This window comes from Oncorhynchus tshawytscha, linkage group LG05, assembly GCF_018296145.1.
Source record: "Oncorhynchus tshawytscha isolate Ot180627B linkage group LG05, Otsh_v2.0, whole genome shotgun sequence".
NCBI classification, from domain to species: Eukaryota; Metazoa; Chordata; class Actinopteri; order Salmoniformes; family Salmonidae; genus Oncorhynchus; species Oncorhynchus tshawytscha.
In genome coordinates, this window is record NC_056433.1 from 26,989,537 (window position 1) to 27,010,030 (window position 20,494).

The 20,494-nt window shown below is 43.3% G+C and overlaps 1 protein-coding gene across 5 annotated transcripts in view; it reads left to right on the top strand.

The window, feature by feature from the left end:
• Nucleotides 1-20,494, top strand: part of LOC112250414 (disheveled-associated activator of morphogenesis 1-like) — a 115,487-nt gene that overhangs the window by 81,683 nt on the left and 13,310 nt on the right. For 4 of the 5 annotated variants that reach the window (XM_024420531.2, XM_042321766.1, XM_042321765.1 and 1 more), the window contains 14 exons: nucleotides 790-1,123; nucleotides 2,000-2,110; nucleotides 2,261-2,364; nucleotides 2,473-2,539; nucleotides 2,631-2,748; nucleotides 3,326-3,464; nucleotides 3,878-3,936; nucleotides 4,607-4,794; nucleotides 5,068-5,364; nucleotides 6,063-6,170; nucleotides 7,432-7,461; nucleotides 8,014-8,114; nucleotides 18,901-18,985; nucleotides 19,373-19,479. In XM_024420531.2, coding sequence (XP_024276299.2) covers nucleotides 790-1,123; nucleotides 2,000-2,110; nucleotides 2,261-2,364; nucleotides 2,473-2,539; nucleotides 2,631-2,748; nucleotides 3,326-3,464; nucleotides 3,878-3,936; nucleotides 4,607-4,794; nucleotides 5,068-5,364; nucleotides 6,063-6,170; nucleotides 7,432-7,461; nucleotides 8,014-8,114; nucleotides 18,901-18,985; nucleotides 19,373-19,479 — 1,848 coding nt within the window. The remainder of the gene's footprint in view (nucleotides 1-789; nucleotides 1,124-1,999; nucleotides 2,111-2,260; nucleotides 2,365-2,472; nucleotides 2,540-2,630; nucleotides 2,749-3,325; nucleotides 3,465-3,877; nucleotides 3,937-4,606; nucleotides 4,795-5,067; nucleotides 5,365-6,062; nucleotides 6,171-7,431; nucleotides 7,462-8,013; nucleotides 8,115-18,900; nucleotides 18,986-19,372; nucleotides 19,480-20,494) is intronic. The other variant, XM_042321767.1, reaches the window with a different exon arrangement.

The following is a 20,494-nucleotide window of genomic DNA, read 5'->3' on the forward strand; positions in this document are numbered from 1 at the left end:
GGAACACCACTCTTGGATATTGTCACACATGTCATAAATGATATGGTCCCTCTGCTGCGCTAGTTACAGTACCAATGCTATGTGGAGCAGTTATGTAACTGCTCTTAATAAAAGTAGGCTTTATTATTCTAACGCTTCAGGCAGTCCTTCCCAGAACACCTAATCTTTCATTCAAATCACCTATTATGTTGTTAATCATACTTACGGCTGTGGGGCAGTAACCTGGGTAGCGTTCATTGCAACCTAAAATGTTTTGAAATGGAAAATGAAGATGAGTGTTTCTTATTGGCCAAGTCCAGGTAGACCCCTCCCTGTTTGTCTGTTTCTTCCGTTTGGTGCCTAATGAACATGACCCAGATCTGCTGATTGAACATATGGTGTCCCTCTGGCTGCATTGTGTGTAGCATGTTTTTTTTGTCTCTTTCACATTCGTGTGTGTTGCATCGTTTAATGACCCCGTGCGACCTGAAGATCAGGTGTCCAAATTTCACCCCCAGGGGTTATGGTGGCACTTGGCCACTGACTGGCCTTTTATTTTTTCAGGTCTTTGTTTTTTAACAACTTTGATAACACACTCAGAGGTTGACTATTTTCTCAGCATGTTAGACCTAATTACTATTTTGGGTATTTCCAGTGCGTAGGATTGTAGTCTTTATAGCCTATTTCAAGTGGAAGTAATGACAATTACTACATGAGATCCCATAGACTAGCCTCTTTCCTCCAACTGGCACTTGCACTTTTAACTTAGTTTTTTTTATTGATATCCCGTTTCCACTTGACCTTCCTCAGGTTTGTGACTAGGTTCATTGACCTAGATGGCCTGACCTGTATCCTCAACTTCCTGAAGACTATGGACTATGAGACGACCGAGTCGCAGATCCACACCTCGCTCATCGGCTGCATCAAGGCCCTAATGAACAATTCCCAGGGGCGCGCCCACGTGCTCTCGCACTCGGAAAGCATCAACATCATCGCCCAGAGTTTGGCCACCGAGAACGTCAAGACCAAGGTGGCGGTGCTGGAGATCATGGGCGCTGTGTGCCTTGTGCCTGGCGGGCATCGGAAGATCCTGGAGGCCATGCTGCACTACCAGCGCTTCGCCTGTGAGAGGACGCGCTTCCAGGTGGGCAAGGGGAGGGTTATTAATTAATATTTTAGTCACCGTTAGCAACCGATCCCCTTAGTTGTATTGTATAAACATTCAGTACCATTTAATATTGTAACATTTTGACTTTTGGCTGGGTTATATACACTGAGTGTACAAAACATCCAGGTGAAAGCTATGATACCTTATTGATGTAATTTGTTAAATACACTTTAATCAGTGTAGATGAAGGGGAGGTGACAGGTTAAAGAAAGATCTTTAAGCCTGGGGACAATTGAGACATGGATTGTGTATGTGTGCCACTCAGACGGTGAATGGGCAAGATGAAAGATTTAAGTGCCTTTGAACGGGGTATGGTAGTAGGTGCCAGGCGCACCAGTTTGTGTCAAGAACTGCAACGCTGCTGGGTTTTTCACACTCAACAGTTTCCCTAGTGTCCTCCACCCAAACAAGAATGGTCCTCCACCCAAACAACTTGACACTACTGTGGGATACATTGGAGTCAACATGGGTCAGCATCCCTGTAGAACACTTTAGACACCTTGTAGAGTCCATGCCCTGGTGAATTGAGGCTTTTCTGAGGGCAAAAGGGGGTGCAACTCTATATTAGGAAGGTGTTCCTAATGTTTTGAACACTCAGTGTATAGTTGACACCCAATTATAGGTATTCATTTCAGAGCTTGAATAATGTAATGTTTCCTTTAAACATCCGCCCTTTATTCAAATAACACGATTGGCTGGCCATTTGCAACAAAACACTTTACGTTGGCTAAAGTGGTTTGGCTCCAATGGTTTGTGCAACTTTGTGTCTGCAATATAAATTGTCTCTACAATACGATTGCTCTCTGAACGACGAGCCATATCTGTGGTCATCTCCTCTCCTTCACCACCCAGACCCTGCTGAACGATCTGGACCGGAGTACGGGTCGGTACCGGGATGAGGTCAACCTGAAGACAGCCATCATGTCCTTTATCAATGCTGTCCTCAGCCAAGGTGCCGGAGAGGTAAAATTAGCCGTCAACCTCTGCATCGCTTGTCTCCTAACTCCACACTTGCACCATACTTCAATTTGATTTTCTCTTCAATTGAACTTGTGCTGCACCTCAATCTGATTTAACACCTACTTTTGGTCCTCCATCTTGTTATGTTCCCAGGCCAGTTTAGAGTTCCGCATCCACCTCCGTTACGAGTTCCTGATGCTCGGAATTCAGCCAGTCATTGATAAACTTCGCTCCCATGACAACTCCACGTTAGACCGGTGAGTTGGAGCCCAGTTCCCGTTAACCTGAATTGTGACACAAGTCCCTTTTTTCCTCTTGATCTCTGACTATACATGCCCCTATTCATTTGACTTCATCTCCCCCAGGCATTTGGATTACTTTGAAATGCTGCGCAATGAGGACGAGCTAACTATGTCGCGACGTTTTGAGTCGGTAAGTAAAAACTTCTTGTTTCATTCCTGAATTCCATCATCGGTTGTGCATGATAAGGACTGTGACTTGTCAACGTGTTCTCTGTTCCCAGGTGCACATAGACACTAAAAGTGCTTCCCAGGTATTTGACCTCATCCGGAAGAAGATGAACCACACTGACGCATACCCTCACTTTATCTCCGTCCTGCACCACTGTCTCCTCATGCCTCGTAAGTGCTCCCTGCCGCATTCCTGACCTGCTGCTAATGTTGACCCCGGTCAGTAAGAATTTAGCGCTGTGACTTTGATAGTTGCCCAGAATATTGTGTTTCCCTATTCCTGTCAGTGGAGGCTACTGAGGGGAGGATGTCTCATAATAATGGCTGGAATGGAGCGAATGAAATGGCATCAAACACATGGAAACCATATGTTTGATGTATTTTCTACCATTCCACGTGTTCTGTTCCGGCCATTACCACGAGCCCGTCCTCCCCAATTAAGGTGCCAGCCAACCTCATGATTCCAGTAGAGCTGACCTGCTGTCTTCTTCCTGCTAGCTGTGCACACGTGTGGGGGTGCAGGTGTGTGGGTGTGCACATGTCTGTGCACTTTGAATGAATTTTTATCTGCATGAGGATTTGTCAGCAAACCAAGATGGCATCTTGCCCTCTAGCCACACTATGTATAAATCAATTGTGGAAACCTCTTTCTGTCCTTAGTTAAATATCTACTTGTGCAGAGAGGCCTCTTCTACTCGACGACGTCTCTGTATCGGCTGTATTTGATGATCTGACTGTCCCCCCCCAGATAAAAGGAGTGGGAACACGGTGCAGTATTGGCTGCTGCTGGACCGCATCGTCCAGCAGATGGTCCTGCAGAACGACAAAGGCCACGACCCCGACGTCACGCCACTTGAGAACTTCAATGTTAAGAACGTGGTGCGGATGTGAGTGCTCTCTATGTAACCCCTTAAGATGACGAGGGGGAGAGGGAGCACGCCCTGCTCGAGCGCAACTGACTGGGATGAGCTGGGATGATATAGGCCTAGGAAAGACATGAAAATTCATAATTGAACTGTCAAATGAAATAATTTCCAAACTGACCCTCCAATCAATACTTCAATATTGTAGGGAACCTCAGTCCCTTAAAGGCTTCCTATAAAATGTATTTAAAATCTGTTAGTCTGCACTGCTTCAGTATGAAAACTGTATTTCAATTCCCATAATTGCAATGAGCTCAGCTCCATTTCCACAGGATTGATTGTTTGCATGTTGTCTTTCACATAAGTCAATGCATCAGTCATAGAATGCTCACATTGAGGACCCTCCAGTAACTTTGTTTGTGTGTCTCTCCTTACAGGCTGGTCAATGAAAATGAGGTCAAGCAGTGGAAAGAGCAGGCGGAGAAAATGCGAAAAGGTCAGTTTTGAGTTGCTTCTTTGTGAAACACTGCCCTTTGGCTCTATTGCACGTTTTAAAAAGGACCACAAAGAAATCGACAGCATGTAATTTACACTTCACATGGAAGGGATTGACTACTTTCAGTATGTACAAATAATACAAATTGGCAGGGATGGTTTTTCAGAGGATGACAATTAAATGGTACTGTTCTACACAGTTGTGAAGCTCTGAATGTGTTCATCTTAATGCCTGTAAGCTTTATGCTTATCAGGTGAATTGGACTGCTGTGGATATGAATACAGCTGCTTGCTGGTCAGCCAACACAAGATTTGAACCTTTTATTGTGTATTCGTATCTCTTGTAGCTCACTATTGGATTTGTAGTCTTTGAAGAGTCCTCTACCTCACCAGTAGCACATTGATCCAGTCACTGCCTACTATTGGCCCATATGTTATCCTGCCCCTGTTAGATCTATCAGAAATAACAGACAACCATCTTTTGAGCCACCCTGTGGTCCCATGGGTTGATCGCAACAAAGATTGTGATTTAACATTTCAACACGGTCAACTCAGGAAATTATTAGAAAAGGATCATAGAAAGGAATTGGTGATATCCAAATGTCCTAATTGAATTGAGTTGAACCGAACCTGTTCACACTCACAACATAACCTCCAACCCCATCGGGCAGAGCACCACGAGCTCCAGCAGAAGTTTGAGAAGAAGGAGCGCGAGTGTGACGCCAAGACCCAGGAGAAGGAGGACATGATGCAGACCCTCAACAAGATGAAGGAGAAGCTAGAGAAGGAGAGCACTGAGCACAAGGCAGTCAAGCAGCAAGTTGCTGACCTCTCTCTCCAGCTCCACGACCTCAGCTCTGTATGTCACACTTCAACTCCTTCAGACAAAAAAATGGCACCAAATATGCCTTAATGTAGATTCATTATGTTTCATCAAGATTCATTTACTGTTATTAGATTCACAGTACATTATAGAAGGCACCTAAAGTAAATTACTGCATGGGTCTCTGATGCAACCAATGTTACGACATCAAATTGAAAGAGAACGATAAACTAAGGATTGAAATACGATTTATTAAGATAAGTGATGGTGCATTGTCTTTATCTGTGTATTTTCCCCCAACATTTCCAGAGACCGATCGCCAGTGTCCCAGGCGGTCCCCCCTTCATCCCTGGCCCCCCTGGTGGGCCTCTCCCACCCCCCCCTCCCCCAGGAGGCATAATGCTCCCTCCCCCACCACCCCCAGGGGGTATGATGCCCCCTCCACCACCCCCACCTCCAGGTGGTCCCCCGCCTCCTTTTGGACGGCCACCCATGGGAGGGATACCTCCTCCCCCTGGGGCACCCCTGGGGTCCACTCTCAAGAAGAAGAACATCCCCCAGCCGTCCAACCCACTCAAATCTTTCAACTGGGCCAAGCTGGCTGAGGTGAGAGTGCATGGGTTTGAACAGGGTCATGTTCATAAGAGATCAAACAGAAGTCAACGGACTGAAACAGGGAGAGACTACCTAGACTTATCCAATAAGGAACACTCGTTTCTGTTCCTTTGCAAAACGTTTTAAAACAGTTTCTGTTGCGTGCCCTAAAGAACATGACCCCGGTAATTCCCTACAGAGTCAATTTGACCTCCTCTTTGTCATCATTGATAGCGACAGTGAAATGTTAGTCTGTAAAACCTGCAGACAATATTTTGATCCCTGAAAGTTTTGGTTTAGTTAGGGAGAATGTTACTTTTTTCTCCAGTTATTCAAGTGCACTTAGAATAGGGAACCAGATGAAAACGTTCCCGTATGTTCTGGGAATATTCTTGTTTAAGCTGATTCTAGATTAGCTCCTATAAGTGATTATTCTTCTGTTGCAATCTTTGAATAACATACTCTTGTGTTAGGCCTTGGTGATTGAACTATGGCGGCTGGAGATTGCTTACAGAACATATTGAGGATACTGAAAGCCAGGGTTGGGGTCAATTCCATCTCAAATCAGTCATTTCAGGAGGTGAACTGAAATGTTCCTCTTTGCTTAGAATTTCAGTTTATTTCGTTGAATTGAAATGGAATTGACCCCAACCCTTCTGAAAGCACCACTTCAAAAAATGTAAATAGAATTCTCCCACTCTCCATCCCAGAATAAGTTGGAGGGCACTGTATGGACAGAAGTGGACGACGGGAAGGTTTTCAAAATCCTCGACCTGGAGGACATTGAGAAGACCTTCTCGGCCTACCAGAGGCAACAGGTACTGTACTACGGCCAAGTGTTCTCGCTGGTCCTGCTGATGAAGAGAACAGTTTTATAGAGCCACCAACATGTATCCATCCTCCACCCTTTTTCTACTTAGTCCCTTCTCGTTAGAGATGAATCACCAATACAAAACATGACTTCACTCATGCTGATTATTTGCCATCTCACAAATGTAGAGTAATACCATATTGTTTGGCTAGTGTGCAGTTTACTGGCATTTGGCACTACTAAATAACATAAAAGCCTTGCATGTATGAATAACAGAAATACAAAAGTGCACTGACTACTTAGCGTACACTGTCATAACCTTTTTATGATGCTAGAGTATCAATGTAAAATATCTTCAAGATCATCAGACACGTAAAGATTGAGTTTGGCCTTTAGTGCCTGCAGCTTAGTATTACCTAATACCACAACACTCTTGTGTTTGTGGGATGAACAGATCACCATATTGTCATCAGGGGAAACATAGGGACTTTTGTGTTAACAAACATTTGCAGACATTGTCCTGACGAAATTGGACCCAGGGCTACTAAAAGCATCAGCTAGTTAGCACATCAGCCACAAACACAGGGAATAGCTCTTATCTCACTACTCAATGGCCCTCTGTATGGAATGCAAATCTGCTTGAGGTCACCTTGATCATACCATTGCAAGAGATTTAGTCACAATGTAGCCTAGGTTTTCATTCTGCGCTATTTAAATCAGGGGTGTCAAGCAATGAGGCCCAACATCTGATTTAATATGGCCTCCATGTGTGTCCCCTTCGCTAGTTTCTTTGCATGTTTGAAAAAAAACGATTTGAATGTAGTTAAAAAAAGAAATAATCTAATAACATCAGTGAATTCATAGTTAAGGATCTGTTGTAGATGAGGCCGCTCTCACATTTGCCTTAACATTTTGACATTCCTGGTCTAAATGAACATTATGACAAACGTATCACGCTCAACTGACTCCAATGTTGCCACATTTGTTTTGCCTGTGACTCACGCTAACACCCGCACCTCATGATCAGCTCACACGCATGCACGCAAACACACGTACATTTGGCAATTCCCCAGCCCCCATCCGTCACCCATCTCTTATGGCCCATCAGCCTTTGCTTGCCTAGGCCAGTCACACTCCCACTTCACTCATCACTGATGTCCCGTATGAGCTTGTTTCTATTTGTTTGTTTGTTTTGGCCTGGATTCACCCAACTACGCTATCATTATAACGAGTGCCCACATCTTCCTTGCTTCTTGCCTGCGTTCTAGGACTTCTTTATGGTCAATAACAGCAAACAGGTGAGTTCATTCATTTCCACACCCAAAATGGTGTGGCACTTTTTTCATCCTCCTCCTCTTCTATCATTTAGACCATTTTGCTTTCCTTATCTTATCCTCTTGACATCTTCATCCTCTTGAAAATATATATATCTTCAGTAGACACATGAAGAAATAATTCTACCTTATGGTTTCCATAAATCAACAAGATCCTTTTGTATATTGCAGTAGTTTAGGCTTAGAAACTGTTTTTTTTTCTGTTTTTTTCTTTCTCTTATTTTAAAGTAAGTCAAAAAAAATCCCAACCCCTCTTCATGAGAATGTCCATTCACTCTTAATGTAACTTGTCTTTTTTAAATGTAGTGTATGTCTGTTACTGTGTTCGCACACCTAGGTGCCTGTGTCTGTATTCCTCCATGTATTTGCTTGTTTTTCTTGTCTGTCTTCGTAAGTTTGTGTCTCGTATCTGTGTCTTTCTTTACTTTTTATGTATGTGTGTAATGTATTCCTCCTGTTGCTCCTAGTTAAGATACCTACCATTCTGAAATGCCTCTCCTCTGAACGACTCCACAGAAAGAGAGTGAGGATTCGGACTCCTTGAGCTCCAAGAAGGTCAAGGAGCTCTCGGTCATCGATGGTCGCCGAGCCCAGAACTGTAATATCCTCCTGTTGCGGTGAGTGTGTGAATACTGGCAGTCAGAAACTGGGCCATGCTATTGAGGTCATTTCCTGTTCTGATGAGAGTAACATATTAGCACTGCAATGTCATATGCTGTTGATGGGAAATACTTTTTGTCTAATTATGATTTGATCCTGATGTCCGTGAGTAGGCTTTCTTCTTTGCGTCATTCTTCTCTTTCAATGCAGGCTCCAGTGAATCATGGGACTTTATCTCATAATCAAAACATTCTCTCTTTCTTTACACAAGGCTAATCTTGAGAATCCGGAACTAAACTATTGCGTAATTGCGTCAGATGGTCGATTAGGTATGAGGGAATATGTATGAGAGAAGATACTAATGAGACTAGCGAAATCTCCACCCCCCAAAACGGAAATTCTCAGCCAAAGCCCCCTTTTGATAAATGTTCACTTTACAGAGAAAGTTTCAAGTTTTACAAAAACTTTTCCTTAAAAACATGCTACAATATTGCAGCATATTGATGATTACATCATCACTAATGTGTGGTTAGTTGGCAGATTGTTTTGCCCCAATGCAATGTGTAGAAGGAGTCATGCTTGTGCTACTGCAAAATCCTAAATTGCAACAGATAAAATTAGCCTACAAAATATATTTTAACATTAAAAAAAAAATTAATCGCTTTGTTTTTTTAAATTTCAGTTCAGAGACGTAGGCTACATCATGTCAGTCAAATTGGTTGAGGGTTCAGAAGAAGGTGCTTAAAAGAGAGAAGCGGGAGGGTGAGCAGAAGCTACATAAAAATAAAAATGTGTGCTGCAGACAGACATTCAAGGTGATGTGTATGTCATTGTTTTTCAAATATATTGACAGTAGACGTTACTTGGAGACAAATTCCTGGCTCTCAAAACTTGACTGAAACAACATGAAACAGCTCTCCGTTAGCAGAGCTGCTGTGATTTCTCAATAATTGAATGTGGTCTGGTATCATTAGTAAGCCACACATATTCACACAGAGGGGAACTTTTAATTTAATCAAGACCAATCTGACTCAAAACGACCACGAAACAAGCCAAAATGGAACCCACTACTTCTAATGCTTCTTTTTTGGGTATTCAAATCGGGTTGTCCCACATCAAGGTGATTTTATTAAGAGTTTGGTGGAGGAGGACCATTCAGTTGTGATGCAAGAGTAATGGTTTAGCTCAGGAGGAGAGATGGTTGTGTTTTTAGTTTTCCTGGTCATGAACTCCGGTCAATAATTACTCTCTATGTGGGAGCTTAGACCACTTTTAACAATTTATTATTAGGGTGTGATTTTATAATAGAAGTAGAGTTGATCGTAGGATCACAACTTATTTTTTTCCAAAAGCAAGGAGGTTGAGGTTTCTCAGTCAGAGGATGTGGTGTGATATGAAGAAGTTGCTCCATAGCTAGCTTTTATTTTACAATGTGTTTATTAGGTTTCCTAAGTAAAAGCTGTGCACAAACACACACCAAATTAGCTCCCGTTACAATCTGGCCCATCTCGCAATTCAGAATCCTAGCTAAAATCAACCGCCCCTCCTATACTAATTTAATTTAATGGTTTTTAATGGGCTTCAAAAAGCCTTTAACAGAGACCTCCCATGCGGATGCACTCCAAAGGGATTGAATGGAGTACTACGCTCCCTTTTAAGTGGGTGCCCTCAGAAGACTGTACACAGATTTTGAGGAGCAAACATGATCTGTGAATAAGCTGTGGTCAATGCCATTTAAAGACACCAGAGACAAAGATGCTCCCATCAATGGGCAGTCTAGTAAGCAAAAGCTTACCACGACTCCATTTTGTTGCTCCCAGCCTACGGACAGAAACTCAAACAAGAAGCTCCCGCGCTCAGGTCTGTTCAACGCTGGTCCGACCAATCTGATTCCACACTTCAAGACTGCTTCGGTCACGTGGACTGGGATATGTTCCGCATTGCGTCCAACAACAACATTGACGAATACGCTGATTCGGTGAGCGAGTTCATTAGAAAGTGCATTGACGATGTCGTACCCATAGCAACGATTAAAACATTCCCAAACCAGAAACCGTGGATTGATGGCAGCAATCGCGTGAAACTGAAAGCGCAAACCACTGCTTTTAATCAGGGCAAGGTGACCGGAAACAAACAGTGTAGCTATTCCCTCTAAGGCAATCAAACAAGCTAAGCATCAGTATAGAGACAAAGTAGAGTGGCAATTCAACGGCTCAGACACAAGAGGTATGTGGCAGGGTCTACAGTCAATCACGGATTACAAAAAGAAAACCAGCCCCGTCGCGGACCAGGATGTCTTGCTCTCAGACAGACTAAATAACTTTTTTGCCCGCTTTGAGGACAATACAGTGCCACTGACACGGCCCGCTACAGAAACCTGCGAACTCTCCTTCACTGCAGCCGACGTGAGTAAAACACTTAAACGTGTTAACCCTCGCAAGGCTGCAGGCCCAGACGGCATCCCCAGCCGCGTCCTCAGACCATGCGCAGACCAGCTGGCTGGTGTGTTTACGGACATATTCAATCAATCCTTATCCCAGTCTGCTGTTCCCACATGCTTCAAGAGGGCCACCATTGTCCCTGTTCCCAAGAAAGCTAAGGTAACTGAGCTAAACGACTACCGCCCCGTAGCACTCACTTCCGTCATCATGAAGTACTTTGAGAGACTAATCAAGGACCATATCACCTCCACCCTACCTGACACCTTAGACCCACTCCAATTTGCTTACCGCCCAAATAGGTCCACAGACGACGCAATCGCAACCACACTGCACACTGCCCTAACCCATCTGGACAAGAGGAATACCTATGTGAGAATGCTGTTCATCGACTACAGCTCAGCATTTAACACCATAGTACCCTCCAAACTAGTCACCAAGTTCGAGACCCTGGGTCTCGACCCCGCCCTGTGCAACTGGGTACTGGACTTCCTGTCGGGCAACCCCCAGGTGGTGAGGGTAGGTAACAACATCCCCACCCCGCTGATCCTCAACACTGGGGCCTCACAAGGGTGCGTTCTGAGCCCTCTCCTGTACTCCCTGTTCACCCACGACTGCGTGGCCATGCACGCCTCCAACTCAATCATCAAGTTTGCGGACGACACTACAGTGGTAGGCTTGATTACCAACAACGACGAGACGGCCTACAGGGAGGAGGTGAGGGCCCTCGGAGTGTGGTGTCAGGAAAATAACCTCACACTCAATGTCAACAAAACAAAGGAGATGATTGTGGATTTCAGGAAACAGCAGAGGGAACACCCCCCTATCCACATCGACGGGACAGTAGTGGAGAGGGTAATAAGTTTTAAGTTCCTCGGCGTACACATCACGGACAAACTGAATTGGTCCACCCACACAGACGGCGTCGTGAAGAAGGCGCAGCAGCGCCTCTTCAACCTCAGGAGGCTGAAGAAATTTGGCTTGTCACCAAAAGCACTCACAAACTTCTACAGATGCACAATCGAAAGCATCCTGTCGGGCTGTATCACCGCCTGGTACGACAACTGCTCCGCCCACAACCGTAAGGCTCTCCAGAGGGTAGTGAGGTCTGCACAACGCATCACTGGGGGCAAACTACCTGCCCTCCAGGACACCTACACCACCCAATGTCACAGGAAGGTCATAAAGATCGTCAAGGACAACAACCACCCGAGCCACTGCCTGTTCACCCCGCTATCATCCAGAAGGCGAGGTCAGTACAGGTGCATCAAAGCAGGGACCGAGAGACTGAAAAACAGCTTCTATCTCAAGGCAATCAGACTGTTAAACAGCCACCACTAACATTGAATGGCTGCTGCCAACCCACTGACTCAACTACAGCCACCTAAATAATGGAAATTGATGTAAAAATATTTCACTAGCCACATTAAACAATGCTACTTAATATAATGTTTACATGCCCTACATTACTCATCTCATATGTACAGTGCCTTGCGAAAGTATTCGGCCCCCTTAAACTTTGCGACCTTTTGCCACATTTCAGGCTTCAAACATAAAGATATAAAACTGTATTTTTTTGTGAAGAATCAACAACAAGTGGGACACAATCATGAAGTGGAACGACATTTATTGGATATTTCAAACTTTTTTAACAAATCAAAAACTGAAAAATTGGCCGTGCAAAATTATTCAGCCCCCTTAAGTTAATACTTTGTAGCACCACCTTTTGCTGCGATTACAGCTGTAAGTCACTTGGGGTATGTCTCTATCAGTTTTGCACATCGAGAGAATGACATTTTTTCCCATTCCTCCTTGCAAAACAGCTCGAGCTCAGTGAGGTTGGATGGAGAGCATTTGTGAACAGCAGTTTTCAGTTCTTTCCACAGATTCTCGATTGGATTCAGGTCTGGACTTTGACTTGGCCATTCTAACACCTGGATATGTTTATTTTTGAACCATTCCATTGTAGATTTTGCTTTATGTTTTGGATCATTGTCTTGTTGGAAGACAAATCTCCGTCTCAGGTCTTTTGCAGACTCCATCAGGTTTTCTTCCAGAATGGTCCTGTATTTGGCTCCATCCATCTTCCCATCAATTTTAACCATCTTCCCTGTCCCTGCTGAAGAAAAGCAGGCCCAAACCATGATGCTGCCACCACCATGTTTGACAGTGGGGATGATGTGTTCAGGGTGATGAGCTGTGTTGCTTTTACGCCAAACATAACATTTTGCATTGTTGCCAAAAAGTTCAATTTTGGTTTCATCTGACCAGAGCACCTTCTTCCACATGTTTGGTTTGTCTCCCAGGTGGCTTGTGGCAAACTTTAAACAACACTTTTTATGGATATCTTTAAGAAATGGCTTTCTTCTTGCCACTCTTCCATAAAGGCCAGATTTTTGCAATATACGACTGATTGTTGTCCTATGGACAGAGTCTCCCACCTCAGCTGTAGATCTCTGCAGTTCATCCAGAGTGATCATGGGCCTCTTGGCTGCATCTCTGATCAGTCTTCTCCTTGTATGAGCTGAATGTTTAGAGGGATGGCCAGGTCTTGGTAGATTTGCAGTGGTCTGATACTCCTTCCATTTCAATATTATCGCTTGCACAGTGCTCCTTGGGATGTTTAAAGCTTGGGAAATCTTTTTGTATCCAAATCCGGCTTTAAACTTCTTCACAACAGTATCTCGGACCTGCCTGGTGTGTTCCTTGTTCTTCATGATGCTCTCTGCGCTTTTAACGGACCTCTGAGACTATCACAGTGCAGGTGCATTTATACGGAGACTTGATTACACACAGGTGGATTGTATTTATCATCATTAGTCATTTAGGTCAACATTGGATCATTCAGAGATCCTCACTGAACTTCTGGAGAGAGTTTGCTGCACTGAAAGTAAAGGGGCTGAATAATTTTGGACTCCCAATTTTTCCGTTTTTGATTTGTTAAAAATGTTTGAAATATCCAATAAATGTCGTTCCACTTCATGATTGTGTCCCACTTGTTGTTGATTCTTCACAAAAAAATACAGTTTTATATCTTTGTTTGAAGCCTGAAATGTGGCAAAAGGTCGCAAAGTTCAAGGGGGCCGAATACTTTCAAGGCACTGTATATACTGTACTCTATACCATCTACTCCATCTTGCCTATGCTGTTCTGTACCATCACTCATTCATATCTTTATGTACATATTCTTTATCCCTTTACACTTGTGTGTGTATAAGGTAGTAGTTTTGGAATATTTAGGTTAGATTACTCATTGGTTATTACTGCATTGTCAGAACTAGAAGCACAAGCATTTCGCTACACTCGCATTAACATCTGCTAACCATGTGTATGTGTCACGAATCCCGCCGAAGATGGTGCCTCTTCCTGTTCAGGCGGCGCTCGGCAGTCGTCGTAACGATGTTCTTCGATCAGAAGACGCCATTTTCGCCCGCCAAAGGATGAGGGAGCGCGAAATTCAAACAATGAACGTGCCAATTGAAAGCAGACATCGCGCTGAACAAATACATACTGTTCCCAGATCGGTAGCTGCCTGGGAAGGGTGGGGGCGATGACGTCAAAGTTGACCCAACTTTTCTCTTGACAAGAGAGAGTTTGGGAGAAAGGCTGCCCTGAGAGTTCTGCTTTACATACAGACATAATTTAAACGGTTTTAGAAACTTTAGAGTGTTTTCTATTCAATAATTATTATTATATGCATATATTAGCAATTTTGGAAAAAAAATATTTTCAGTTTACTATGGGCACGCACTTCCTCCAACGGGGGCAGTATTGAGCCATAAGCTACTAGCTGCCACCGATCCCCTTTTCTGTTTCACTAGTCTATGCTATGAGTGGGCGCTCAGATATTAGCCACAGTCCAAAAACCCAAAATAACCACATAAATATTCCCTTACCTTTGATGTTCTTCGATCAGAAGACGTAGAAGGAGTCATACTTACCCAATACATCGTTTGGTTTCAAGTTGTGCGTCTTTGTATTAGCATATGCTAACAGCTTCAGCTGAAATGCACCCAAAATAACTTCTCTGCTCCTTCTGGTCCCGCACTCTGCGCAATCAAACTTCAAAATTACATATTATATGTTGACTAAACTGGTCAAACTAAGTGCAGAATCGAGCAAAATGATGTTTTTATCATGTAAAACAATGATCAACGCAAACAAACGAACCGGCTTCAACTGGTGTCTATTGGAAAAGAACGTTTTAGTGTTGTCTGATTAGTTGCACCTGTTTCTTGTTTAGGTTTTGGGCTATTTAAACCTGGTAGGCCCGCCGGCTTTTGTGCGGGCTTGTTTTCTGTTATTTGGTTTGTGATTTCTGTGGATGTTATTTTTTCCTGAACCGTTTCGTCCTGTTGTTTTGGACTGGGTCTTTTAGTGCCCGTGTGTGTGGCATTGACCGACCAATGTTGCTTTGGGAATAAACTATCCACGTATCTACTACCCTGCTCTCTGCGCTTGACTCCTCCACCCACTACTTCTTGTACTGACAGTATGTGACATACATTTGATTTGATTTAGGACCGGTAGAATTATATTTTAGAAAATACAATGTCATTTTGCTCTTAACAGATGTACATAAACAGATAATAACAGTTGTATTTGGAGTTTGGCATTACAGAGTCGACAAACTCAGCAAAAAAATAAAATGTCCTCTCACTGTCAACTGCATTTATTTACAGCATACTTAACGTGTAAATATTTGAATGAACATAAGATTCAACAACTGACATAAACTGAACAAGTTCCACAGACATGTAACTAACAGAAATGGAATAATGTGTCCCTGAACAAAGGGGATGTCAAAATCAAAAGTAACAGTCAATATCTGGTGTGGCCACCAGCTGCATTGAGTACTGCAGTAGATCTCATCCTCATGGATTGTACCAGATTTGCCAGTTCTTGCTGTGAGATGTTACCCCACTCTTCCACCAAGGCACCTGCAAGTTCCCGGACATTTCTGGGGGGACTGGCCCTAGCCCTCACCTTCTGATCCAACAGGTCCCAGACCTGCTCAATGGGATTGAGATCCGGGCTCTTCGCTGGCCATGGCAGAGCACTAACATCCCTGTCTTGCAGGAAATCGTGCACAAAATGAGCAGTATGGCTGGTGGCATTGTCATGCTGGAGAGTCATGTCAGGATGAGCCTGCAGGAAGGGTACCACATGAGGGAGGAGGATGTCTTCCCTGTAACGCACAGCGTTGAGATTGCCTGCAATGACAGCAAGCTCAGTCCGATGATGCTGTGACACACCTCCCCAGACCATGACGGATCCTCCACCTCCAAATCTATCCCGCTCCAGAGTACAGGTCTCGGTGTAACGCTCATTCCTTTGACAATAAATGAGAATCCGACAATCACCCCTGGTTAAACAACACTGTGACTCATCAGTGAAGAGCACTTTTTGCCAGTCCTGTCTGGTCCAGCGATGGTGGGTTTATGTCCATAGGCGACGTTGTTGCCGGTGTTGTCTGGTGAGGACCTGCCTTACAACAGGCCTACAAGGCCTCTGTCCAGCCTCTCTGAGGGATTGTGCGTTCCTGGTGTAACTTGGGCAGTTGTTGTTGCCATCCTGTACCTGTCCCGCAGGTGTGATGTACGGATCATGTGCAGGTGTTGTTACACGTGGTCTGCCACTGCGAGGACGATCAGCTGTCCATCCTGTCTCCTTGTAGCGCTGTCTTAGGCGTCTCACAGTACGGACATTGCAATTTATTGCCCTGGCCACATCTGCAGTCTGCATGCCTAAGGCACGTTCACACAGATGAGCAGGTACCCTGGGCATCTTTCTTTTGGTGTTTTTCAGGCCTCTTTAGTGTCCTAAGTTTTCATAACTCTGACCTTAATTGCCTACCGTCTGTAAGCTGTTAGTGTCTTAATGACCGTTCCACAGGTGCATGTTCATTAATTGTTTATGGTTCATTGAACAAATATGGTTAACAGTGTTTAAACCCTTTACAATGAAAATCTGTGACGTTATTTGAATTTTTATGAATTATCTTTGAAAGACAGGGTCCTGAACAAGGTCCGTTTCTTTTTTTGCTGAGTTTACTTTATTGAACTTGCATGGACACTCCTGTTAGAGTCCCGGGGAGAAAATGGCCTGCTTAGCAACAACCATATTATAATAATAAGGGGTGGTAGGTAGCCTCGTGGTTAGAGCGTTGGAAAGGTTGCTAGATCGAATCCCCGAGCTGACATGGTGAAATTCTGTCATTCTGCCCAGGAACAAGGCAGTTAACCCAGTGTTCCTAAGACGTCATTGTAAATAACAATGTGTTCTTGCCTAGTTAAATAAAAAAATTGAAAAATAATTTTGTGTTTGGTCTAAAATAGCAGGGGCAGGCACGATTTCAGCAATGGAGTATATAAGTGTTCTGTTCATTTAAGTTCTCAGGCGACAATGTGCTATCTGCCAAGGCAGGTTCTCTTTGACATTGAAAGTGCTCTGGTCCTGATTCCTAGACTTCCTGTTTCCCCACTCTCTGCCTTTCCTCTTCTTCTGGTTATGAATATACAGTATGAATATTCTTGACCCTCGACATAGAACCCATCAGGTGATTGGTTGAGCCTTGAGTGCGTGAAATTACACACATGCGCTACAGACTCATTTGTTTAGCTGGATTTTGCCGCCGGCATGAGCAGTTAGTACCGACAAAAATACTTGTGAAACCCAGCTTCAGTTTAATGACCAAATATTAATTGGGAAATAAATAAAAGCCGTAGCTTACCAATCTATTTTTGTTTCACTGTCCGATCATTGTAAAAACAAACAAAAAAGATCACTGTTATTTTTATATTTCCACAAACTGTCTGGTATGTGTTGCATGATATGACCAAGTTAACCCACATGTATCAAAGAATAGGTCATATGCATTCACGATGAGTTAGTGGCTACTGCCTGGCCAGTAAGTTAGCTAGCTGAATAACTATATTTCTGTAATTAGCTATGCTCTTAAATGTGGTGGTCAGTGGATGAACTAACAACGAGTTGAAGTAGCCGCTAGTTATTGCTGCCTGTGTTGAACCTGTTGGCTAATGTGTAGCTTGCGTGCTCTGGGCATTATTGACTCAAATGAACGAAATGAGTCGAAAGATTACTGAAATCAGTAATCAGTGTAAGATTACTTAAATCAGTATATATAAAAAAAATAAGATTACGAGTTCACATTACTAGTCTAGCTAGCTATTTGGCTACTGCATATCAGTGAGCCCGCATGTTAGCTAGCTATATTTCAGCCTAGCTAAATGCGGTGGTCTGTGAGTCGAACATATTTGGATGAAAATGAATTAGAAGCTAGACTTTTTTTGTTGCCCATGGTGGAAGCCTATGTGCTCCTGAGTCTAAAAGCAGTTTAACTAACGTTAGCACGTTTTGCAAATTAGCATTTTCCCTAATCAAACAACTTCACAACAGGCATCAGGTAGAAGTAAATTAATCAACGAATACCAATATAATTTTGACATATCTTAAATTACCAAATGTTCATGAATTTTATGATATAAGCTTGAAGCCCGTTCAAAACCAGTACAGGACATAAACCGGGAAGTAGTCGGGACTTTTATAGGGCTGGCTTTCAAAGTGCAGCTAGTTATTACAGTGAGCAGCCGACAGAGCCTGTCCGGTACTTGTTCCCCCACTGGATCGTTCTCGGAGTTGGCGCATAAAATCAGACTCATAATTTTTTACTTTCAACAGGACAATTCCACGAGGGAGAGTTAAGATCGTCTGTTTCTTTTTCGGCAAATCTCTCTCCAGACAGACATACAGTTCCTCCCTATGATATTGTATATAAATACATTGCACATTTGGCTAATTCGTAATAAGCCTTGGCTTTAGAATACTTTTGAAAGACATGTTTGAAACACAAACCAGTTAGGAACTGCCAGGAACTGGAAACTGGCAATAAGGCAAATAAGTTATGTTGGCATTGTTTCTCATTGTGGTCTGAGGAAATGATTTACCCACAGTTTACTTTACTTTTCCTGTGGTTTGAAGTTCAGTGTTGCAGGCCAAATTTGAATTGTACATTTAGTGTTATCTATTTGTTTAGGTTGAGGCTTTGTGGCACTTCTTGTTGAAGTGCTCTTGACATCAAAGTAGAAAGCTGAGGCATATTCCAGTTGAATCTTAGAAATGCCTAAAACTAATTATGTCAGTGATATATAAACACATATATTTAGGTCAAGAATGAGCGGAAATTAACTTTCACAATGGCAGAGTTATTTGAATTTACAAATCACATGACGCCTCAAAAACAGTTAAAGTATTAATGGTGGTTCTAGTGTTAAGAGTTCCTGTAGTTGATTTGAGTTTTCCTGTGGGTTGAAAGTGGCTGACATCTCCTGTGATTGTCATCTAGGCTGAAGCTGTCCAATGAGGAGATGAAGAGGGCTATCTTGACCATGGACGAACAGGAGGACCTCCCCAAGGACATGCTGGAGCAGGTGAGTCTACGGCAAAATCACATAGGCTTGAAACAGTAAACTTGCACACCTAAATGTGCTTCCAGGTGCATGGAGCAAAGCGTATACTTGTTAAAAAGAAAAACTCCAGCACACCAGAAATCGGTATGATCCAGTGTCACATGGGCTGACATTTTCTGTTTCTCAGTGAGCAAAATCAAATAGATGAGATTTCAAATAGACAGGATGCATCTTTGGATTACATCCACATAAATTATCACCTCCCATTTCATAAACATCATAAAAAGAGAGGTTTAAGATTACATTGCAATATTGTAAGTGATATGGTAGATTTATGTCAGTGCAATGTTTAGCTATGCTACATATGTTGCTAGTGAATGGCCAGTCATTTCCATGGCTCCTCCTCAGATGCTGAAGTTTATTCCAGAGAAGAGTGATGTGGACCTCCTGGAGGAGCACAAGCATGAGCTGGACCGCATGGCCAAGGCTGATCGCTTCCTTTATGAGATGAGCAGGTAGGATGATCTGAGAGAGAGAAGTAGACCAAGGGCCTGATTCGATCAAATGTGTTTTTTTAAATTTTTTATTTTTACACAATTCTTCCAACTTGCATCGGTGATGAACCTGAACCCACTGTGCTACAAGTCCATGTTAAGTAAGACTCAACATTATCTTGGTGAGCTCACAAGTCTACAGGTCATAGGCAAGCTAACTTACTCATTACGAGAGCTTGGTTCCCATGTTCTCACATTCCCACAGAAATGGATGATTCCCACCATTACTTAATAACAAAACAAGTCCCATGTTGAGAAGGGGGTTGTTTTATTCTCACCATCTCAGAGTGGAGCCAACGACACCATAGTATTTCGACCTGTTCCTGTCAGTGTATCTCGCTGTTTAGTCTATGCACTGTAAGTCACTGTTGACCAAAGAGTCTGCTAAATGAATTTAGACACAGGGAACATCCCTGCTTAGACCACCCACCCTAAAGCCTGACTTGAGTTCGCTGCCTGGCTGTCGTTCTTAAGAATATTTGGCAATTACTGCAACAGTGACAGAGCAGTAGTAGAGCCCTGTTAGCTAGAGATGGGGGGGGTTGATAGTTACATATCCCAATATTATTTTGGATGATATTAGGACCATATTTGACTCCAAGTATCAATATTTTTTTGTTACTGTAGGTAGCGTTAGCAAGCGCTAGTCAGTTGTATAGTACCTGAGCCAAAACTCCAGTATTTTTCATCATATTGCTTGTTCTCCCTCTTATTTTTAAAGTGAGCCAACATGCTTTCAGGACTATTACACTACATAACCAAAAGTATGTGGACACCTGCTCGTTGAACATCTCATTCCAAAATCATGGACATTAACATGGAGTTGGTCCCCCCTTTGCTGCTATGAGCTTCCAGTCTTTTGGGAAGGCTTTCCACTAGATGTTGGAACATGTCTGTGGCTACTTGCTTCCATTCAGCCACTAGCATTAGTGAGGTCGGGCACTGATGTTGGGCGATTTAGGCCTGGCTCTCAGTT